Source organism: Pongo pygmaeus, chromosome 10 (assembly GCF_028885625.2).
Source record: "Pongo pygmaeus isolate AG05252 chromosome 10, NHGRI_mPonPyg2-v2.0_pri, whole genome shotgun sequence".
NCBI lineage: Eukaryota > Metazoa > Chordata > Mammalia > Primates > Hominidae > Pongo > Pongo pygmaeus.
In genome coordinates, this window is record NC_072383.2 from 92,576,708 (window position 1) to 92,595,603 (window position 18,896).

The following is an 18,896-nucleotide window of genomic DNA, read 5'->3' on the forward strand; positions in this document are numbered from 1 at the left end:
CGTTCACAGAGGCTGAAGGTCTAGCTGAAAAGATAGGACTTGTACCTTAAAAGATAAATAATACTGCTACCTAAAAAGATAAATAATACTACTGCCATTAGCATTCTTTGCTTTGTACTGTATCTATGACCCTTAATCAGATTTCACACACACACCCACACACATCCTTATAGTTCACGGCATTCATGGGGTACACATTCAATGGGCAGCAAATAGCATTTAGTAATAAAGCTTTAGTAATGCTTGCCTATTCTCAAAGTCTGGTTTTTTCTATGGTAAATTTCTTAAAGCAGTATACCCCAAAATGTAATATTTAATAAAGATTCTTCCCTTGCTTAAAAGGACTACTCCCAAGCACAGGGGCAGCTTTGCCATCTGCCATCCTGCTTCATATGTTCTATTTGCTTGTAATATTTATACCAACTTGTTTTCCTGATCACTTTCTCACCTCTTTGTAAGTACCTGCCCTGAATCTGCTGCTCTCCCTGGCTTTCTTGCATTTCTTGAAAACCCTTCCACTCCCTCCTCCTGTTGTTACTTTTCTGACCTATTCTTTATGCCATTTGGAAATCACAGATCTGTGTATCTTCTTCTTCTTCTTCTTCTTCTTCTTCTTCTTTTTTTTTTTTTAGACGGTCTCACTCTGTCACCCAGGCTGGAGTGCGGCGGTATGATCTCAGCTCACTGCAACCTCTGCTTCCCAGGTTCAAGAGATTCTCCTGCCTCAGCCTCCCGAGTAGCTGGGATTACAGGCACCCACCACCACGCCTGACTAATTTTTGTATTTTTAGTAGAGATGGGGTTTCACCATGTTAGCCAGGCTGGTCTCGAACTCTTGACCTCAGGTGATCTGCCCACCTCGGCCTCCCAAAGTGCTGGGATTACAGGCGTGAGCCACCACACCTGGGCGTGGATCTTCTTGATATCCCGAGATGACTCTGAGCCGCTCATCCACCAATTACAGATGTAGACTTGATTGCAGATGTTGCCATTCCCCTGTTCCTGCTGGTTCTGATGTACCTAACACCCACATCCACTCTTAACACTAGTGGCATCCCCTCTTAACCTTCATGAAACTCAAGCTGGCAGGACCAAGAGGCAGGTAAATGAATTGTGAACATATGGGGGTTGGCAGGATAGTGCAACAGGTGAGAAATGAAGAGGCAGAGACATCCAGTGAGAAGACAGCAATGGGAAGTGAGGAAAACCTTTATGGAGGAAGAGACTATGAGAACAGAGTGTTTGCTCTGCTGTGGCTGGCTGGCCACCAGCAGCTACTGCAACAGAACAACCAGGAAGGGTAACAGATTTAGTGTTATCAGCCACTAATATCATATGGTGAGAATCCATCAGCAAACCTGATGTAGAAGCCATGGACTTGGCCAGAAGAAGGGGTTCAAGGCCCAGCTTGGGCCTACCGTACCATGGGAACTTGGCTTGTCATTAAGCTCTCTGCACTTTCGTTTGCTTATCTGCAAAATGATAAGATAATACTTATGAGGTTATTGCAAAAACTAAATGAAGAAACTGAAGTAAATGGGCTCAGTACTGAGCAGAAACATGTGCCCAAGAAATGCCAGTTAAAATGTTTTCCTCAGGATAGGGTTTGAGATGGAGAATAGGTGTGTTACAGGCTGAATTGTCACCATCTCCTGAATTCATATGTTGAAGTCCTATCCCCCAGTAGCTTCGGATATAACTGTATTTAGAGGTAGGGTCTTTAAAGAAGTAAAATGAAGTCGTTAGGGTGGACACTAATCTAATCTGACTGGTGTTCTTATAAGAGGAAATTTGGACACAGATATGTACAGAGGAAGGACAATGTGAAGATACCGAGAGAAGATGACCATCTACAAGCCAAGGAGAGAGGCCTCAGAAGAAACCAACCCTGCCAACACCTTGATCTTGGACTTCCAGCCTCCAGATCTGTGAGGAAATACACTGCCACCCAGTCTGTGATACTTTGTTATGGCAGTCCTAGCAAACTCCTAATACTAATAGTGCTGAGTTAACACAGCACTAGAGTCCTGGTAATAATAATGGTAATCATCATAATAATGTTTATTATTTATGGAGTGACTTCCTGTGTGCCAGGCATTGTGCTAAATGCTTTACACATATTATCTCATTTAATACGCATGAAAATCCCATGTGATAGATGCTATTTTTCCAACCTATGATGAGGATGCTGAGGGTCAGAAAGCCCAAGCCTACGTAGTTATTGAGTGGTGGGACAGGGTCTGGAACCGAGGCCTGACTGAGATCACTGCTGGCCTACAGTGTCTTTGTACAAAGAAAAAGGTGCCACTTCCTTTGGGAACACCCAGCCCCAAGCCAGTGTGCAAGGTTTGGTAAACAGAAGACAAACTGGATTTTAATTCCTCTTTCCTCCTTAGCTGGGTGCCCTTGTGCAAACCTAAGCCTCTCAGGGTGACCCACGCTGAGGCCCAAGCTCTTAATAATTACACCGGACTGCTCAGTGGGCCGGGGTGGCTAGGGGTAACACCATTGCCACCGTCGAGGTAGGATCAGTTGGGCACGTAAGGGACTGTGAGTGCTGGCAAGGCAAACCCTACCTCCCTCACGGCTGGGAATGAGATACGTGGGAACCCAGGTCCATGAGTTCTGGGACGCATGTGGGTGGGCTTCCAACAGTCCTACAAGACAACCACAAGGGGCCCTTGACTTAGGGCAATTCTGACTTAGGGCAGTTCTGTGTCCAGTCCTCAGTCAGCAAGAAATTCAGTTTGCCAGGATCGTGGCCCTAGGATTACACACCTGTCCTTTCGCCATCATCCCCATGCCTCCTCCTCCCACCAAACCAAAGAGAATGAGAAACGCATCTTCATCCATTTGGCTGTGACTGTAAGTGTGCCTGTCCTCACAATTAAAGCTCCTGAATGTTCCAAATTTGCAGCTTTCATGGTGGGGAAAAAAAGGCCTCCGACAGCGTAAATATTTAATCACCATTAAGAATGTCCAATAAATGATGGGAATCAGGTTTCAAATTGACTGGTTCAGATGATTAAAGTACAGAAGTCATAGCAGGATAAAAATAAAGTACCCTCTAAAAAAGTAGCATCTTATGGGCAGGGGCAAGATGGAAGATAGCACGTTGGGACCTCTCCAGGCCCGGTCGGGCACTGCACTCGGGGCGAGTGTGGCAACCACTGTCGCTCTCCGAAGGCTCCCGTGCCCCTTGGGGCAGCTGAGCGGAGTAATGCCCTCCGTGATGGAGAGTGCGCGTCCTGCAGCTGGGCCAAGACGGTGCCCAACGGCGGACAGCCCCACTCTGAGGATGACAGCAGCGAGGAGGAGCACTCGCACGACAGCGTGATCCGCGTTGGAACCAATTACCAGGCCGTAATTCCAGAGTGCAAGCCTGAGAGCCTCGCATGCTACAGCAACAAGAAGCTGAAGGGGATTCTGGTGTGGTCACCCAACCACTGTGTGTCAGATGCCAAGCTTGACAAGTATATTGCGATGGCCACGGAGAAGCATGGCTACAACATTGAGCAGACGCTCGGCATACTCTGGAATAAGCACCACGTGGAGAAGTCGCTGGCTGACCTGGCCAACTTCACCCCATTCCCTGAGGAGTGGACAGTAGAGGACAAGGTGCTGGTTGAACAGGCCTTTGGCTTCCATGGCAAGTGTGGATCCAGCAGACGTTGCCCGACAAGTTGATTTCCTGCCTGGTGAAATACCACTACTCTTGGAAGAAAACCCACAGCCGAACTAGTATGATGGACAGACAGGCCCGGCGGCTGAGGGGCTGCAAGGACAAAGAAGACAGTGATGAGTTCGAAGAGGGTCGAGGAGGCCTGAGTGAGGGAGAGCCCGATGCTGGAGACCCCAAGAGAGGGGTACAGAGTATAAAGCAGAGGAACAGCAGCCTGCGCCAAGCCCTGGAGGGCGCCATTGATCCACTCCGCCCCCTGGAGGCCAACACCAAGTTCAACCCCTGCTGGACCACAGAGGAACAGCTTTTGGCTGCCCAAGCCATCCGGAGGTATGGCAAAGACTTTAGGACTATTGCAGAGGTGATTGGGAACAAGAGTCTGACCCAGGTGAAGACCTTCTTTGTGAGCTATTGGCGCTGCTTCAATCTGGAGGAGGTGCTGCAGGAATGGGAGGCTGAGCAGGATGGGGCCGGTGGAGCCACAGTCCCCATGGAGAAGGCTAGGAGAGGGGCTCCCTTGCCAGCCCCAGCCCTAGAAGAAGATGATGAGGTCCAGATTACATCGGTCTCCATGTCTGTGTCCCGATCAGTGCCCCCCTGCACCACCCCCGTTCCACCTCCCACCTCCCTGCCCTAGCTGTCCCCTGCTGCTGAGGCCACCTTTGCCCACGGCTCCCACCCTGCTCTGACAGCCACCCACAATGCAGCTGGGCCGCTTCCTCCAGCCCCGGTTGGCCCCCAACCAGTGCCCACCGCCTCTCATCCTCCCCGCTCTGGCTGCCCATCCTGGCCCTCAGCCCCTACCCACCCTGATTGGAGCCCCCAGTGCCCTCACTCTGAATCCTGAGGTCCTCCACCAACCACAGGATCCAGGACCCCTTTGCTGGCCATCCCAAGGCATCTCTGGTGTCACTGAGGACAGAAGGGGCTAGGGCTCTTGCCAGGTCTTTCCAAGACCCAGAGCTGCTGACAGCCCAGCCTGGACCTGTGGGTTCTGCACGTGATCCTGGCGGCTGGGCCTGTCTCCTGGGGCCATGGCCCGGGCTCAGGGGCCTTTGAGCTGGACTGAGGGCACTTTCGCTTCCTTGCCGGGACTGGAATGGCTGCCTCCTAGTCAACTAGGCCTCTGGGCCCTGCCCTTTGTGTGTCGGAGGTAGGGACCTTAGCGTGGGGGTGGGACAGGACAGTTGGGTGTGCTGGCTGTTCTCATTCCTCTTCCCTTCTTTTAGCAATAAGTCTTGGGTGAAGTGGGAAGGGAGGCTGCAGGGGGAGGTGGGAAGAGGGGCCTTACAGCAGCAGAGGCTGGAAGGGAAGTTCTGTCTTCAGGGGCCAGCTGGGAAACACTAAGGAGCTGAGGGTGCCCACCGGGCCCACCTTCCAGTAGCTTGGAGAAATGGCGGTTGGGAACTTATGCAGACATGGATTTACTTTTCAACATGTTTTAAAAGTTAAAAAAGAAAAACCTCCTAAAAAAAAAAAAGTAGCATCTTTAGAGGGTTTCTGTCTCTACTACATAGGTTTCCTTGAGTATAAAGGAACCAAAAACATCCAATTTATCTCTTCATTATTAGTAGGGGGTGGCAAAGGGTGAGGTCTGGAGATGAGGAAGTATAGAAATCTCTTAATAATCCTGCTTTGGTAATAATGAATATCAATGGAATTTCTCAACTTTATTGAAGGGACTGCTGGAGTTCAGACTTAAGGAGAAATGTCTAAAAAGGAAAAAGCGGCATGCTTGGTTTTGTATCTTGTTTGAAAATATATTTCAAACGTTCAGCAGAATTTTAGAGATCATAACCACCCTCTGCCCCCACCACCTTCTGAACCCTTAGTCCCCAGTAGTTCTGATTTACTTTTAAGATTCTTTTAGTTTTATGTTTTAACTGAAAAAAAAAAAATCCTGCCCAGCCAGGTTTCCATCTGTCTGTATCACCGGGTTGAATTTAGTGTAGGAAAGCCTGTGCAAAGGGAATAAAAATGTAGCTTTTTTTCCATTGCCAGATTCAGGGGAACCAACCATTTGGAAACAAAGGAGTTCCATTTTGACGAGCAGCCTTTCTGCTTTCCATCAGTGGACAAAGTGAATGTACAGGTTTAAACATCATTTGGGGTCACCTCTAGATCCATGTTTGGAGGTAGATTGGTTTGTTAGTTATGATTCTGGCAGGAAACAGGTGACACATGCAAACAGATACATTAATGGAGGGACCATGGCTGAGCCATGCCAGGATGAAGGCAGACCAGCAGAGGCTAGCCATAGCGACAACCATGGAATCCCACAGGCCTGAGGAGGAGGGTGAGGGAGTGGTTACTGGGCCCACGAAAGGCTGTGGCTTCAGTGTAGCTGTGAGAGAGGACAGCCCACAGGAGCTGTGGCCTTGTAGAGGGACACAGACATGGCCAATGCATAGATCGGCAGAGAGGGAGCTGGGAGAATAAATATTCAAACTTCGCCCTAGCTGTCCACCCCTAGATCTCTGGCTGGGGCTTCCCATTGGCTGAATCCAACCAGAAGCCAAAAGGCAAGGGTGATGTCCATAAATGTCAAACTTCTGGGTCTCGAGCAAAAGGGGGAGGAGTGGGGAAATGGTCTGCAGGGAGAAGAAGAGACTATTCAGCACAGATGGGGAAGAAGAAATAAATAGGAAGGACTAGGGAAGAGGTGGAAGAGATTGTGGTGATGGTTTCGAGGGTGTAGACTTATCTCCAAGCACGACATGTTGTATATAATAAATAGGTACGGATTTTTGTATGACAGTCATACTTCAATGAAGGCTTTGTAAAATAATAATAATAATAATAATAAAGAATAGGGGCAGGAGGGCGAGGCAAACAGTCGGTCTTCCACGAACTTTGCATTTGGGATTCTGTGCGTGGGGCTGAGTGCCTGAGAAATGCTGTTTGGACTGTCATATTCCTGGGGCTTCCCCAGGATGGGTGATGAGTGGGGCTGCCCCCACCCTGGGGCCATACACCAAGCTGCCTGACCGCAAGAACCCATGCTCAGAGCTGATATTGGTTGCTTCCACTCCACCTTGGTGGGGCTATTTTCTAGGGAGTGGCAAGGACATAAGAATGAGAAGGCACACCAGCTTGGTGGAGAGCACTAGAGGGCTCACTGCGAAGTCCAGCAACTTTATTGTCAGCTCAGAGCATCTCCCCACCAGAATCTCAAGGAAGCAGAAGTACAAGTGGCTGTGAAGTTATCTGCGTGTTTATCTTATCTTCTGCTATTCATTTCAAGAGTTGGAGTTATTATTAATATGAAGGCCTGGTTTCTGGCAGCTCTTCTCTTAGAATGGGTTTATGCCAAGCTGCCAGGTATCAGAGGATTCAGAGCCTAGGATTATGCTGACAGCGAGTCTCAGATCTGTGATGGGAGGGCAAAGACACGGGAAACAACGTTGTATTAAAGAGGAATCAGCGTTTTGTGTCTAGTCTTTGATGCCCTTTTGGCTCCCTATTTCCGAAGAACAGCAAGGAAAATACAAGGAGAGACAGACTGGAATCTTGTGAATATCAGAGAAAAGCTTGATTTTCAAGAGACTGCTCAAGTTACAGAGATTCCCCAAATCTGAAGAAGTAATTAACTGATGAGTTTGCATACTTCATGCAGGGTGAACTCCAGCCGGTCTAGAAAAACACTGTGATGGTTGATGATTTACCATACTTTGCTTTCAACCAGTAATTGTCTCAGATTCTTAACCACTGATGGTTTTGGTGAATGTTTTGGAGAAAAGGCTCGAGAGAAACTTCATGACACTAAACATACTCCCTGAGAAGTGTGGTGCTAGAATGCTAAGGTGATGTCCTAGACTTCGCAGTCTCTTAAACATATCTGACATGTTATGTTATGTTATGTTATGTTATGTTATGTTATGTTATGTCTTTTTAGGCAATAGCTCATCCCTCCCTAAAGCGGAGTGAATGCTCTTATTTAGCTTAAAGACAGTCATTGGACTTTGAGTAAAGAATCATTTTCTTGTACGTTCCACTCCACCCTCCAATGTACATTTGCACTCTGCTGGCGAATGACCATGAGCTATTAAATCATGACACAGAAAAAGATGACAACTGTAATGTTGGGAGTGACCCCCAAGTCCCACCTACTGAAGGAACACCACAAGCCTTCCTCACTTTAAACCATGGCATGGGGGCACTATCACCAAGCATAAGAATGCCCAGCAATCGTCTGGGGCCATGTTGGGTGGGCAGAGAGGATGAGGCACTGAGTTCCTTCAGCCACGTCTTAACTGTGCCATGTCAGAGAGACTTTTCATGTTGATTGAACTGTGTCCAACTCATCTCTCAGCACCAATGCGAACTTATTAAACAGCTCTTCCTCTAATCTTTTTTCAATCATCTACTCATCAGCAGACTAGAAAGAAGACTGGCTCATTTCTTTTTCCTGTCAGCCACCAAAAGGGCCTGGGAGCTTTGATAAGGGCCTCGATGTGGAAGACCACATAGATATCAGCAAAACTGTGGAGGAAGAAGTGGTCTGCTTAAAACCTAAGAGGACAATACAGGTAGTACTATTCCACCCACTGGGTGGTATTTCCCAAATTCTGTACAGGGGGTTGTAGCTATGTAGATGAGGCTTAGAGAGAATTCACTGACCACCAGAACAAATATTCTCAGTTGCTTTCAATCTGTGCCAGCCAAGTCATGCTACGGACCACTGTCAGATGAAAAAAAAAAAAAAAAAAAGAAAATCAGAAAGAAAACTGAAGCACCAATGATAGCCATCTTGTGACTGTGACCAATTGCCTACTGAACAGTTCTTAATGTCCTGGGCCCCAGCAGGAAACCATTGAATCTATAAAGTCCTGTCCGCCAGAAATGAGTCTGATTGTGGATGGCCTGGTTAACCCAGATTGCCTTCGGTGCCTGAGGGAGTTGATATTTTCTCATTATGAAGACTTTCCCATCTAGTGAACGCTGCAAATAAAACTGCTCAGAATCGGTCTGAACTGCCTGTTTCCGTGGTAGCAGGCCTCTGTCTGGAGGATAAATCTGCACCATCTTCTTTTTTTTTTTTTTTTTTTTTTTGGGTTTCAGCCAGTTATGTTACAAGGAGTTCCGAAATGTGCTATAAGTGACACCCAACAAGACGGGCTCGGCCAGTTGGAGAGGGAAGCTTTGTCACCAAGGGGACTTGCACCCCTGGGCCAGATGGCGGTGTCCAAGAGAAAGTGATCAAAGAGATACAGAACCCGCATGCCTAAATATTGATTTCAGTTGTTCGTATTTCCCACACTTTTCAAATGTGGACTTGTGTCCTGAAGGTGGAGCTTTAGTACACAAGAAAATTGGGAAGGGGCAAACATGTTTGTACAAAATGGGGGTAGAATCAGCAAAGAATGCATTTATATGCTTCCTCGTCGCCTACGTTTTTCATGCCAAAAAGTTAGCACAGATTCTGATTCCTTTCACCGTAGGAGTCTGCATACAATTAAACGGGAGGAAAAAGAAGCCCACTCTTAAGAGTGGGGCTTATGGTCCCAGTAGAATGGCAGGGAACTGTAGCCATCAAAGCCATTTATACTTCTTGTGGGTAGTATTTTTAAGATGTTGTTTCTTTTTCAAAATGAAGCAGCAATGAATTGAGTAGTGATCAAAATGCCGCACCACAGAGTATGTTTAATCCAAATAGCTCCCAAGATGGTCTGCGACTGATTGTACCAACTCTACGAGACTTAGAGAAATGACTTGGTTACCAGTGAAGTAAAACTATCCCTGGAATGGAATTGAACTGTTGCTTCTCAGCACATAACGACACTGCCACCGCCGGTTCACAGAGCCAGTGAAAGTCACTGAGTTCTGCATCAGTCACAGGGAAAACTGTCAAAACACCAGTGCATAAATCCACTACTATGCTGTGGAGGGGGTCTCTGAGCTTCACATGAGGTTTTTAAAATATTGATCTTCCCACTTCCAGAGGTGCAAAAATTCTGAAAGCATTCCAGGAGGGCAGGGAGTGGGGGAGCAAGGCCAGATATTTTGGAGCAGGTGAAACATCTGACTTGTCTTGCCTGAGATGTCCCGATTAACACCAACCGGGTACTTTAGGCCTTTCCCCTTCTTCCTCCCCTCTCCTCATGGACACTCCAACACCATCATCACAGCACAAAGGGCAACCTCATATCTCGTGGGAAGGCATTTTCTGCCTCCCGCCAGGCAAAGATAATGTTATCCAATTGCAAATGAAAGGCTTATGAATGAAAAGATGACCACTCTGACTTTAGTGTATGAGAGCCACTGCTGAAATGATAGGATCCTTGAACTTCACATCTAGAGCAGAAACTCACCTTCTCTTCTGCTTCTCCCTCCACCTCACCCTTCTTTCCTTAAGCTTTCCAGAACTCCTGCCATATCCCTCAGCACTGGGGAGAACTTGAAGCACTGTTGGAGAAGTTTGAAACCTGCAACCTTCGGCAGGACTCAGCATGGGACAAAAGCCACCTCATTCCTTTCCCTTCCCAAAACAGCATCTTGAGCTGGGGAACTTGGAGGGAAGGAAGAAAGGGGATAGCAGCCAATTGCCCTTCCTGGGGCCTGGGGTCTGGAAATAGCCTGGGAAGGAACAGTGATCATTTCCCAACGATCCATAGAGGTCCTCAGCACCCTCCACTCCTATGCACCCCCGGCTCATCTGTCACACTGTAAGGCTGCTGATGGTGCCCCCAGCTGCCCCAGGAAGCTGGGAGGCATTTGTGCATCCTCTGGGAAGCCCCATTCCGAGAAATCATGAACCTATTCCCCAGTGGGCAATGATTCCCTGTGCTTCAGAAATTCTTGGCGGCTGTGGGGGCAACCCAGCTGTTATTCACCCTCTGGGTGAGGTGGTGAGACCTCAGGGGGTCCAAAGGATAAAAGTGGTAATGATGAGACAGATGGAGAGCCTCGAGGGAAATACGGGTACTTGGGTCTAATAGTAGACGGCAGGGCGGGGGCTGGTTGGTGCATTTAACTTGAGGAACTTTTCAGTCTCACTACAGAGAATGATCTCTGGGGGATTATGGCAATGGCCACAGGTGGCACTTAACTAGAGCCAGGTATGTAAGAGGCCCTGGGGCTAGATATGGATTCGAATCTCGGCTCTGATATCTACCAGCAGTAGAGTGCCAGCACGTTCCACAGCCTTTTCATAACCATTCTCCTGGACTACTAAGTAGAGATGACAATAACAGTCACTAATTAATAGGGCTGTTATGAGAATTATGAGTCTTAACCCATGTGGTGAATTTACAAGCGCACCCGGCACGTAGTAAGTGCTCAGTAAATGTTAGCCCCGCTCATTAGGTTAGATGGTGAGCAGAACTTTCCAAGTGCTAGGCTTGAGAGCCTGGGACTCTGTTGCCAAGGGAGATTAGAGAACCTTTGCAAATATGGGCGCTCCGGCCCCGGGGATTGTCCAGAACGAGAGTGTGGCGCCTGCCTTTCTACCACCTCACTCATCCGACCCGGGGAAACCCACACCCTGTCACAGGGGCGCCTTGGTCCCCGGAGTCTCCGGCTCGGCCACGTCTCCCGCGCGCCTCCCCGGGGCCTCCCTCTCGCCGCTCCACACCTGTCAGCCGCCCTCGCAGCAGCCCTGTGGCCCGAGCCCGGGGCCTCAGCTGCAACCCCTTCGCACCCTGGATCCTCGCTCCGCGCGCCTGGCGTATCCCCGACCCGGCTGCGGTCGTAAACAAAACCGGGCGTTGGAGCAGCCCCGCGGGCGGACGGGCGCGGGAGCCCGCTCCGTGCGCCGTTAGCGCGCCCCGGGAGCCCCAGGCGAGCCAAGGGGGCGATGGTGGCGGCCGCGGCGGGCGGCTGAGCTTTGTTATGAATAGATGAAAGAGGCCACCTACACAGTAACCCAAATTACGAGACCTCCCTCCTCCCTATCTCACCGAATCAAGAGGGGAGGGGAGATGGGCGTGGAGGGAGGGCGGGCAGGCGGGCAGGAGGCGGAGGGCGGAGGAGGAAGAGGATGAGGAAGGGGGCCAGTTGCATCCCACTTTCACAATGGGAAAGTGAAACGCACAAGCGCACCCAACCTCTCCAGCCCTCCCCGCCCGCCTCGCTCCTCTCCGCCCGTCCCCTCCCTTCCCCTCCGCGCCTCCCCGCGAGCGCCAGCGCTGCACACAGGAACTCTCCGGCAAAGGAGGGCGAGGAGGAAACGGTGCCGGAGCGCGCAGGGCTTGCTACCGCCGCCGCCGCTGCACAGGCTGCCGGAGCGAGCCTGCCGCGCGCCGCCCTCCCCGCTCTCCTTCCCGGGCGAGCTGCGGGGATGGGGCGGCCGCGGGAGCCCGAGCGCGCGCAGGAACCGCCGCCGCCGCCGCCCGCGTCTCCGTTGCCGCGCGCCTGAGCCGCCGTCGCCGCCGCGCGCCCTGCCCGGGGGCGGCCCCCCCAGCCCCATGGAGGTCTCCCGGAGGAAGGCGCCGCCGCGCCCCCCGCGCCCCGCAGCGCCACTGCCCCTGCTCGCCTATCTGCTGGCACTGGCGGCTCCCGGCCGGGGCGCGGACGAGCCCGTGTGGCGGTCGGAGCAAGCCATCGGAGCCATCGCGGCGAGCCGGGAGGACGGCGTGTTTGTGGCGAGCGGCAGCTGCCTGGACCAGCTGGACTACAGCCTGGAGCACAGCCTCTCGCGCCTGTACCGGGACCAAGCAGGCAACTGCACGGAGCCGGTCTCGCTGGCGCCCCCCGCGCGGCCCCGGCCCGGGAGCAGCTTCAGCAAGCTGCTGCTGCCCTACCGCGAGGGGGCGGCCGGCCTCGGGGGGCTGCTGCTCACCGGCTGGACCTTCGACCGGGGCGCCTGCGAGGTGCGGCCCCTGGGCAACCTGAGCCGCAGCTCCCTGCGCAACGGCACCGAGGTGGTGTCGTGCCACCCGCAGGGCTCGACGGCCGGCGTGGTGTACCGCGCGGGCCTGAACAACCGCTGGTACCTGGCGGTGGCCGCCACCTACGTGCTGCCTGAGCCGGAGACGGCGAGCCGCTGCAACCCCGCGGCATCCGACCACGACACGGCCATCGCGCTCAAGGACACGGAGGGGCGCAGCCTGGCCACGCAGGAGCTGGGCCGCCTCAAGCTGTGCGAGGGCGCGGGCAGCCTGCACTTCGTGGACGCCTTTCTTTGGAACGGCAGCATCTACTTCCCCTACTACCCCTACAACTACACGAGCGGCGCTGCCACCGGCTGGCCCAGCATGGCGCGCATCGCGCAGAGCACCGAGGTGCTGTTCCAGGGCCAGGCATCCCTCGACTGCGGCCACGGCCACCCCGACGGCCGCCGCTTGCTCCTGTCCTCCAGCCTAGTGGAGGCCCTGGACGTCTGGGCGGGAGTGTTCAGCGCGGCCGCTGGAGAGGGCCAGGAGCGGCGCTCCCCCACCACCACGGCGCTCTGCCTCTTCAGGATGAGTGAGATCCAGGCGCGCGCCAAGAGGGTCAGCTGGGACTTCAAGACGGCCGAGAGCCACTGCGTAAGTCCTGCCCCCGTGGCGCCGCGGGGAGCGCTGCTGCCGGGGAGCCGCCGCCGCCGCCGCCGAGGCAGAACGAGCTGGGGGCGAGCGGCGGGGCGGGGGTACAGCCGGGTGACATTTACCAGGTCTCAGGTTCACACCGCGGGCGGCCGTCCGAAGGCTCCTCTCGGACGGTCCCCGAGACCTGGAGCACGGCCTGAGGTCCCCAAAGGGAGAGTGTAAAAAGGGGGGCGGGGAGGGTTGGAGTTAGACTCAAAACTCTAGTGGCTGCATCCCAGTGTCATCCTTCCCTGTCCAAACGGGGACGCTTGTTTGGGGCTGAGTTTCCTCGCGCAGCCCCTCTTTCCCATTCGCTTCTCCAGACTTCTCTGTGCCCCTTCTGTGTAGTCCCAGCAGGCTTGTGGGTCTGACCCTCTTGGTCAACAGTTAGCAACACAGTGCCCTCGGCAGAGAAGCCATTGAACCTAAAGGGCTCCCTGCCACACCCCAGCCTTTGTGGCCCCCTGTCTCCGCCCCCCACCGACAACGCAAGTGCTGTGGTCTGAAGAGTTGCTAGCCCGCTCAGCGTGGAGAAATGCCAGCCTGCAACAGAGGCTCGCGCTGGAACCGAACCCCTGGCGTGACCCGGTGCGAGGGGGCGGTGCCGTGGCTCTGCTCAGGGTGCGCTGTGGTCGCCAGCCGCCGGGAGAGGCTGGGTGGGAGGTGGCCTTGTGGTAAAAGCCTCATCCTAGAGGGGAGCGCAAGGGAAAGTGTTGGGGGTGCTACAGGCAGTTTCTGGGCTCCAGATTGCGAGACTAGATGGCGGGACTACCCTTGGGCTGAACCAGGCAAGCGACACAGGTTTCCCCTGGGCTCCCAGGGCAGCCACAGCTTTCATCTTGAGACTGGCATTTCTTTGACTGGAAAATAAAGAGGCAGTTCAAGAGGGTCCAGTTGATGGGGATTATGGAGCCATTGTGCACTTCTCCGGAGGCCGTTTCCCTTCCAAGGCGGCTGGCACATCAACTCCACATATGGCTCCTGAGAGGGGAGCCTGCTGGGAGCCTCCTTTATAACTGGACAAAAATCAAAGCGCAGAAATTAACGGCTACAGGTGTTGCCATTGTTTTGGTACAAAATGAGTCAGAGAGGAAGGGGAGAAGTCACTGCTTGGAAAATATGTTGGTACAGGGGCACGTTGGCTCCCAGGTATATTAATATGTGTATAGAAAGACAGCTTCCCCCACCCTCTTCTTTCTCTGCAAAGCACATCTTACCAAATATTAGCCCTATGAGCCAGGGAGAAAAAAACCAGGAGGTCTTTTGCAAGGCTTCTTAGAACGGTCACTTGCTGCTGCTGCTTTGCCTGTCAAGCTGTGTGCTGGGACACACACATAATGCCTTCATTTTGTTACTGGTATAATTTTTAAAAATATGTAAGAACACATATTTGCCTCCTAAATGACTTACTGTTGCCATACACATATAATGTAATATTTGATTCCTGTCTTTATTAGCTCTTTATAATCTAATGGTTTAAGTTTGGTAAAATCACCGTTTCCTACTTCTCTGTTGAAAGACTTGAAAGTACCCCCGAAATATTACTTTGTGTCAAGCTTTAGACACACTTGGTCTCTGGGGTTAATGACAAGCCAGCTCAGAGGCCCACAGCAGGTAATGAGGGTGGAAGTCCAAGCTTTGCCATCTGACAGCTGTGTCGATGTGTGGAGCCAAAACATTTCTCTTGACTGCGTCTCTCTACCTATTGGGTCCTGGAAGACTCAGTTAGCCCTTCCAAACCCAGCCAGCATCTTGAATGCACTCAAAATCCATGTTTTGGCTCAATCAGGTGTTCCTGCTTGTGCCGGGATGGGGAGGGGCAGTGGCAGAGGAAGTCGCGGAGCTGTTTGTCCATCTTTACCGGAGCTTCTGCGAGAGAGCTGCCCCTTGGAAATCAAGCAAGGGATAAACACATGCTGCCAAAAATCTGGAACTGGAAAAATAAATAATTAAAATGGGTCCCTCCACAGCATTTCTTGCTGCTGCTATTTATCAAGAACTCCCAATGTGCTCAGAGCCGTGTGTTCTGAAAGACAGGGTCTGTACCCCCTGAGCTTGTCAGCCAAGTTAAATAATATACTCTGGTTCAAACAATAGCATGTCATGGCTGCACAGGTGGGAGCTTGGAGTTTTGCATTTTTTTTTTCATTTAAGTAAATTCCTTGCTGCTAGTATGCATTGAAAAGCCTTAATGGAATTGAATTTCAAGAGGAGTTTGAATGAAAAAGTGTGGTAGTTTTGATGAAAAAGCTGACAATTTTCTAACCTATTAAATAGGTAGAGAAGATACTCAATTCAACAAATATTTGTTTGATGCCTGCTAGTGTAAGCAATGCTCTGTGCTGGGTGCCACTGATTTTGCCACTGAAAGGACAATAGCAGATTGCAACCTTGTGTAATGGGGTCATGGGATCGGTGTGCCCCTGGCTGTCACTCAGAAGAATGATGTCATTTGATTGCATTTGTTCTGCATTTTATTTTCAGGTCTTGAATGTGTTTTTGAAAAGGCATGCTGAATTATAGGTGCCTAAAACAGGAGCAGGACTTGAAACACTCTAGAGGGAACCTCGATAGATTCCAACAGTGATTCCTTTAGAGCAGACACAGTAATTTTAACAGTAATCCACAGGCTGCAAGGCACAAGCGGCTCGATTTGCTTGCCTTCGTTCTCCCTCTCCTCCTAGCTGGCTCTTATTTTCCATCTTCAATCATCCGTAGGTAGAAAAGTGACAGGACTGACTGGGTTTTATTTTGCCACTTCCTGGTTCTCTTTTATCACTGATCCTCCTCTCCAGCTTCTGCTAAGCAGTGATTTACGAGATGCTTGTGTAATGAGTGTGTACTCAGCTGTTTACACACTGGACCATTACTTTTTCTGCCTTGCCACCAACTTTGAATCCACTTTCACAACTGTAGCAAGTTAACTGCAGCTCTCAAATGTGCTAAGGCAACCGATTTCTGTAGACCCTCTCTCTAATAATCTTCTGTGATATTTGTACAGCACTTCCACATGTATTATTTCTTTTGAGCCCCGCGTCAAGTCTGAGGTTGATTCTATGGGGATGATTTCATTTTCCAGATGAGGAGGCTAAAGATCCGTTAAGCAACTTGTTCAAGATAGTTAAGTGCCAAAGCCCTCCACCTTAAATCCAGGTCTTCCAATGTCTACATCTCTACTCTTCCCACCACCCCAGGGTTTCTCGAACTTTCCCTTGAAGGTCCCCTAATCAAATTGGCAGCAAACAACCTCCCCTAGGATGTGGGGTTGAAGCTAGAGGGTAACCTCAGAAGGCAGTACATGCCCCTAATCTTGGGTTGTGTTTTAGAACTTCATGTGGTCTCTTTCCTTTTTTCTTTCTTTTTTATAACACACCTGTGCTTGGATTAGTATAAAAATGAATGTTTTTAATTATGCACAAGTTAATCAATTTGACTTCCTCCCTTTCTGAACTCTCACTACCCCGGCACAGCAACGTGATACATAGAAAGTGTTTGTGTTCGAGTTTGTGGAGTCTGATGGCTCCAGACTTGTTTGGCCACCACTGTTGGGTTCTGGGGTCACTCGTGGTTTAGACATGGCAGCCACCCCTCTGTAGACATTGAAGGTGGTACGTTTTCCTACAGTATTGGTCCACAGGACTCTAGATCATTCTAGTTTGTTCTGTAGTTCATTCTACCCTTTGTAGGGGGACACACCCCTTTCTTCCACACTTACATAATTCTAAAGCCTGACATAATTTAACTCTCACACAGACAACCACAGAATGCTTACATGCTGTCCAACAGACAGCAACCCAAGGATCACGTGTGGAGAAGTGACATCCCAGTTCCACTTGGCGATGCAGCCTGTTGACCTCAAAATCCACAGTCTTCTTGTGATGTTTATTTCTCTTCCAGTTTCTGTTATGATTTTGTCAAGCCATTTTGCAGTCTGTAGACTAGATGGTGATTTTACCCTCATATACACATATGATATGCAAAAATGGATTCAAAAAGGACAATTGCTGTGACAGCACCCACTTAGAAAGAGGGGGAAAGCAATCATAGCTACTATCTACTGAATAGTTATTATGGCCAGGTTTTGTGTGAAGCAGTTTACATGCCTTATTTTCTGTTGATTCTCATTCACCATATGGGGCAAGGACTGTAGTTATCATGATGATTAGAGATGAGAAAATTAAGGCCCAGAGAGCTTCTGTTAGGTTCCATAGCTGGAAAACAGCAGAGGATTTAGAACCTGGGTGGTCCAGCTCTAGGACCTGAGCTTTTAGCCACCTTACAAGTCTATATTAAGGAGCCCTACCCTATTACTATTAATAATCATGATGGTGATGATAGTAAAGACATCCAAAGCACACGGCATTTTCTATGGGTCAAGTAGTGCTTATTCTATACACATTGACTCATGAATCCAGAGAATATTGCTATCAAGGAAATGGGATTCCCCACTTATAAATAAAGAAACCAAAGCACGAAGGGTTAAATAATTACTACATGCAATAATGTGTACATGCCCACTGCTATGGACAGTCTGTCACCATGGACATTAGGTCCTGATGTCAACCCTATCCTGTATGGAGCAAGCTAGGCCCTTACAACGGCTATGCTAAGACCAGCTTTTTGTGGACACAGGCATAGGATACAGCAGAGAATCCTTAGTTATGAGCTGAGTCTCTAGGTTTGCATGGTGACCACCTGAAGTTCTGACTCTGGAAGGATTGTAGTTTCTTAACTGTGAACTTCTAGACAGTGTTGGTGTTCTGAGCATGCAGGCCTATACATGATCTCAAAGGGTATTCTTGTTGAATCCCCCTTACCTAGCATAGTACCCAGTATGTAGTTGGGACTTCAGAAATATTTGTTGAATGAATAAATGAAGGATCGTAGAGAATCATGTTGGAAATGTTTTCTATACTCAGCAGCAACACTTTCTGGGAGTCTGGTCACCTCATACTCCCTTAACCATTGTCTTTTTCTTAATGCCTGATGTGTCAGGGCCCCTTCCTTCCGTAGTTTTAGGTTACATGGTGTCCTTCACTCCTTCAGCTCTTCCCAGGTACTTCCATTCATTGGAATACCTGGCTTCTGGTGTTGCCAATCTGAGAGTTACTTTTGACCATGGAAACCTAGCATGGTTGGAACTTCTATGGTGTAATTTTTTATTGCCTTTCAACTATGAGAGGAAAGGGCTTTATGCTGTAGGCAGTGGTCCTTAAAGTGTGGACTCTGGCCCAGCAGCATGAGCATCACCTGGGAACTTGCTAGAAATGCACATTCTTGGACTCTACACCAGACTTACTAAATCAGAAGCTCCAGAGGTTGGGGTGGGACTGGCAATCTATATTTCAGCAAGCTCTCAAAGTGATTTGAAGTCATGCTTAGGTTTAAGAACCACTGTTGTAAAATAAAACAATTTTCCTTGTATTCCAACTGAGGCACCTGGGATAGGAACTTGTCACATTTTTTTTCCTTGCGTTTTACTTAGGGCCATGAAAAGTAACCAACACATTTTACCACTCTGATATTCCTTATTCCCTCCTCACTGATCAAAGGCAATACCTAGAAAGCCCTTTAAAGACTTGCCATTTTGGGGCTTAGAGTCTGAATCTCAAAAACCTATAAGCCACAGTTTAATTAGCTCCTTCACTCTTGCATGTAACAGTTTATTTGTATTTCATTCCCAGATATGGGGGGATGTCTAGAGTCTT

General features: G+C 50.0%; 1 protein-coding gene and 1 pseudogene across 3 annotated transcripts in view; both read left to right on the plus strand.

The window, feature by feature from the left end:
* Positions 1-1,121: 1,121 nt before the first annotated feature.
* On the plus strand, positions 1,122-4,614 carry LOC129010759 (REST corepressor 2-like; annotated as a pseudogene).
* A 7,467-nt stretch (positions 4,615-12,081) lies between these two features.
* The window catches only part of PLXNC1 (plexin C1), a 158,867-nt gene continuing 152,052 nt past the window's right edge, over positions 12,082-18,896 (plus strand). For all 3 annotated transcript variants that reach the window (XM_054442098.2, XM_054442100.2, XM_054442099.2), the window contains exon 1: positions 12,082-13,149. In XM_054442098.2, coding sequence (XP_054298073.1) covers positions 12,088-13,149 — 1,062 coding nt within the window. In that variant the 5' untranslated portion in view covers positions 12,082-12,087. The remainder of the gene's footprint in view (positions 13,150-18,896) is intronic.